The sequence below is a fragment of the Dendroctonus ponderosae genome, unplaced genomic scaffold (assembly GCF_020466585.1).
Source record: "Dendroctonus ponderosae isolate FM_Combo_2020 unplaced genomic scaffold, Dpon_F_20191213v2 Dpon_F_20191213_3, whole genome shotgun sequence".
NCBI lineage: Eukaryota > Metazoa > Arthropoda > Insecta > Coleoptera > Curculionidae > Dendroctonus > Dendroctonus ponderosae.
The window spans coordinates 15,286,751-15,291,616 of NW_026018508.1; the positions used below are offsets into that span (position 1 = coordinate 15,286,751).

The 4,866-nt window shown below is 36.2% G+C and overlaps 1 protein-coding gene across 1 annotated transcript; it reads right to left on the reverse strand.

Annotated features, from left to right (window-relative positions):
- Positions 1 to 646: 646 nt before the first annotated feature.
- Positions 647 to 4,335, reverse strand: LOC109538569. Its single transcript, XM_019905835.2, has 2 exons — positions 3,307 to 4,335; positions 647 to 1,754 (listed from the first exon to the last, which is right to left on the reverse strand). The coding sequence occupies exons 1-2, from the start codon at positions 4,063 to 4,065 to the stop codon at positions 1,470 to 1,472; spliced, it is 1,044 nt and encodes a 347-aa protein (XP_019761394.2). The 5' UTR covers positions 4,066 to 4,335; the 3' UTR covers positions 647 to 1,469.
- Between the last annotated feature and the right edge of the window lie 531 nt (positions 4,336 to 4,866).

Below are 4,866 nucleotides of genomic sequence, written 5' to 3' on the forward strand. Positions count from 1 at the left end.
GGAATGAAAAGGTTCGTAATAGGTTTATTTTGATTTTGTTTTGTTCGTGGGAATTCAATTTCGTTAAAACATTTTTCAATAAAAGAATTTGGATAGGATACCAGGATACCCTCTAGGTGATAGTTCTTGATTACTTTTTGATAAATAATTCGTTCTTATTACGAAATAGGAGCACTATTTATCAATCTGTAATAAAAGACGTGAGGAAATTCTGTCTTTTTTAAAGACAAAAATTTTTGAGGCGAAATACCCAAAAAGAAGTTTGTAATAAAAGTTTCTTCTAATGAGAACTGCATAATGCAAATTTTTATTTGTATTAATTTATCAAAATTCTATTAAAGTAAGTCGTCTTCAATAACAAATGCTAATCAAATTAAATAACACATAATCCGGTATAGACAAAATACTAATTATTGTAGTGCATGCAACTGTAATCTCTGACATAAAATCTCATATATCTACATATATGAAAAAAGTCAGAAGATATTATTCAAAAAATGTAAAAAATGCATGTACGACTCCAGAACTTGGAGCAGAATTTAAAAATATAATAATACACGGGTGTTAATTAACAAACAAAAATACTGTTTAGAAATAAAACAACAATTTAGTTAATTTAATGTTCTTTCACCTGGGAACAGTTGTATTTATTAAAAAAGCGCCAATGAATAAATTTCTAAATAAACCAAACTTACATTGGCTTTTACAGTTGATAACATCAGTTAATAAAAGTAAGCGTACAACAAACCACATGTGCTTTCACCAACAGTAACAGTTTTTGCTTTGCTTAAACCATTTGTCTAATGTTTCATACAAAACAACTAAATTTTCCAAAGGCGAAATCACCCCCTGGGGCTGTCTAATTTGTCTTAAAACTTCCTGTAGAAAAGCTCTGTGCTGGCCCAAGACAAATACTTAAAGAAACCGACCATTGGACAAAGAACGTAAGTGCCAAGCAAACCCGACATGAACCATCGATCGGTTCCAAATTCAACACATTTGCTGTTTCAATTGCACATCCTGTAATTATTGCATAGTATTCGAAGAAAAATGTTAATGCTAAATGCTTCTGAAGTTCGGTTTTAAGGAAACCACATCTCATTAGGAATACCCTAAATTTCAGATCCTTGTAGATGAAAGCCTCTTCTCAGAGGAACACCTGAACTTGAGACAATGAAATTCCGGTCATTAAAAGGTAGTTTGCATAAATCAGCTTCCTATTCAGAAAATTGGAAATTGCAAGAAGGCATTAATGGCGCCACATAGTTGGTTCCACAGTGCAGAACTTGAGTATGTTCAATAATTCTCACTGAGGGTAACATCTGGGAAATTAGGTGGCCAACAAAGCACCTGCCAGTCTCCAAGTTCCATTACGCTTAAATATCGATTTGATCACATTCCTCCATAGAAACCGTAATGGTTACGCATATAAGTTTACCCTGCACCAACTCAATTAACCAGACAAATTTTTAGTAATAGAGCAGAAATTCTACAGCATAAATAGACAGGGTGATCAACGCTGAATAGGTCAGTCCGATCAAGTTGAAATTGACCTCAAAACAGCCAGCGGCATTGACCGAAATGTGTCGGCTTTTGATTAAATCATGCAGCTCCAGAAGCTCCATATGGATTTGCTGATCCTCCTCACCATTCCAATCTAATGAAGCATTTATAATGTTGAAGCATACTTTATTGGTGCTGGAGATTTGGTTTTCAATTTTTTGTCCTGCAGAGGCCAAAAGCCAAACGGTGAACTGCAAAAAATGAAACAGTTATGGAGTAGTCATAGATCTCAGTCTCTCTCAGTCAGTCTTAGTCTTGGTGTTGTAAAAARGAACRAGAGCAAGATAAGGTTTGCAAGATTAAGATGAAGACCAAATTTATGTTCTGATACTTTTGCGAGATTCTCGTAAAACTCTTGCAAAAGGTCCTTCGATATTGAACCGCTTTAAATCTGTCCTGGAAGCCGGTAAATTTGATAAGATAATTGAGTAGTTTTGAACGCTTAACAACCAATGATTCATGAGATGTGAGGAAACATAAAATTGGGAATCAAAGCTTTGGGCAAGTGGGAATTAGATAAATCAGTGCTTCAGAACTGATTGGCCTCTTTTGGCGATTTTTTCTAGGTTTTCTAATATTTATTCACTTTTAACTTGCGATTGTTGTACCACTAAAGTGACCTACAGAAAGTGAACATTTATAGTTGATTCTTTTTCTGAATCGGAAGTTTTTTCGCCTTTTTATAGGGCGCCATACAATTGGGTGAAAACAGTGAGTTTTGGGCCAGGGTTGGAAAAGTTGTCAAAATTCAGGATTGAGTCGCATTTTCATCAAATTATTAGGGAGTTTAAACTAAACTGTCTACTAAAGATTGTGGGTGTTTCAAGCTGATGCTTGCCCTGAATCGAAAGTAATGATTTTTGAACGGAAAGTATAAAGATTCATGAAATCAGTAAATTTTGGGTCAAAGTTTGAAATGAAAAAAATCTAAGTTCGGTGATATTTTAATGAAATTATCAGAGYTGGGAGATTCAAAGGTCCTCTATGAAGGTAGAAATTTTCAAATTGATACTTTTTCTGAACAGGAAGTTACGAATTTTTAAAGAATACCATGCAGGTGCGTGAAAATAATAGTTTTTGGGCCAGAGTTTGGGATGGCTTGGGAAAAGATGTTAAAACTGAACATCGGTGGCATATAAATTAGATTAGCAGGGTTTTCAAATCAAGATGTCTTCTGGAGACTGTGGAAGTTTCAAGTGGATGCTTGTCCGGAATCGAAAGTTACGATTTTTTGAAAGAAACCAGGAAATTGCAAGAAAACAGTGATTTTTGGACCAGAATTTGAAAATCGTTCAAAAATCAGTATTCGAGGATTTTATTGAAATTATCTAGTTTGTTGATTTTGTACATTCAAGGGTGTTCTACAGAAATTGTATATACTTCCCTGACTGTTTCAATTCCAAATCAAAATTTTGCGTGCCAAAAAATGGTGGAAATGGTGGAAAATGCACCGAAACGTATTTTAATTGATAAATAAAGACAATAAATGACTGAAACCCAGGAATTAATTTTGATYTGTTSTACAGAAAGTGAMAATTTCAAGTTGATACGTTTTTGGGCCAGAGTTTGAAAGGTTGTAAGAAACCAGGATTTCGTGACAATGAAGAAATTGGTTCCAGATGTTTTTCGTTCTCTTCAAGATTACCTAATATTTATTCACTGTGAAGCAAAAATTATTTTTCAGGACAAAAAGCTCATCAGATATCCAAATTTCCACATAGATACAGACTCAACTAGTCTTACCGTGTATGCTAAAAACCAACCGGGATAGATAACAGCCACCCAATAAGTGACCTTATTCCCATTGAGTGTATTCTGTTTGATTCCATACTGTACCATAATCACTACGGCTCGCAACATGCCAACAATCAAATGCATCACAGCCAATATTAGCATGGGAGCAAACGTACGGTTTAGAGTCTCAATGAAACTCAACAACTTGTTCATTCTCCTTGAAACTTCTCGCACAGTTTTCAAGGCCCGTCTTTTCGCCATCAGTCTGCTCACTTCCAAAGCGTTCGCGAAGACGTCGAATCGCCGAAAGTTGCATACAGTTTCCAGCGTCTGGTTCAGGTCCAGGAACTCTTTGGACAATTTCCCTGCCAGTCGATGTAAATTGTAGATGAAGGCGCAGTAGAACAGGAAATTGACATCTCGATAGATGTGATACTTGTAGAACGCCCATCCAGCTACCGATAAGTAGCAGGCACCACTTGCAATCATCAGGCCGAAAGCAAAGAACATGTAGGCTGATCGAGTGACGAATTTGGTGGGCTGATGGAACAGTTGGAATTTGGACACCGATGATTTTCTGCACAGTGTTAGTGCACTGGCCAAGTTGGAGGCGGCCAGCAGGAAGAGCACGGCGTAATCGATCAGAATGATTGTGGGTACCTCGGTGCGATAGATCGTACCATGTCTACCATACAATGATAACCCCAGCCCGGTAATTAGCACTAAAACTATGGCGTATCGCAGGAGTTCGATGTGATTGTTGGCCATTCCAGTGCTGGCAACGACGAGAATGCTTCTGAAGCGCTTTCAGCTCGATTACCGGTCATTTTGATCGAAAATTCTGGCAGGATGATTGGTGGTCGACATCAAATATTCATTCAATGCCTCTAATGTGATCCTTAACAGTGGGATTCAAATAACTTGGCTAATCAACCCAATGAGCCGAATGTGTCTCAATTATTTAAGTAATTTTTGCACACTGGTTTATCTGGAAAACATTATCTTCAAAACAGGCAAGTTGGCTTTAAATGAAGCGCATAATAGCCAGGACTGCTGGCAAACGAGTCGACATTCATTTAGATACATAATTAAAACAACATATAGTAATATCAGCAAAAAGTTGCAATAAAAACAAGCCATGAAGATCACTTTTAAACTGGTCAGTGGTCGAAAAATTCGCGCAGTCGAAACAACATGACGCAAGCCAAAACCGAAAATAGTTTTTGCAGGAACGCAATCAATTCTAATACCATCATTTAGTGTTCGCTATAAACAATCTACTAAATGTTTCTAATAATACGAAAAATCAAGAAAATAGTGATTAAACGTTCACACAGTACAGGGTTAACAGTTAGTTTAATTTAATAATAATAATAATTTGAGATATTTAAATAGACAAATTGTATATACTTTCCTGACTGTGTTTCAATTCCAAATCAAATTCATTCCTGGGTTTCAGTCATTTATTGTCTCTATTTATCAATCAAAATACGTTTCGGTGCATTTTTCCACCATCATCAGTTTTTATGTGTAGCGTTGTTGCTGCTTTAAGCCTTGGCATGCATTTTT

Coding starts and splice junctions, on each gene's coding strand:
- LOC109538569 (XM_019905835.2), bottom strand. CDS start 4,065: ATGGCCAACAATCACATCGAACTCCTGCGATACGCCATAGTTTTAGTG. Junction 1,755..3,306: donor GTTGGTTTTTAGCATACACG/GTAAGACTAGTT, acceptor CATTTTTTGCAG/TTCACCGTTTGGCTTTTGGC.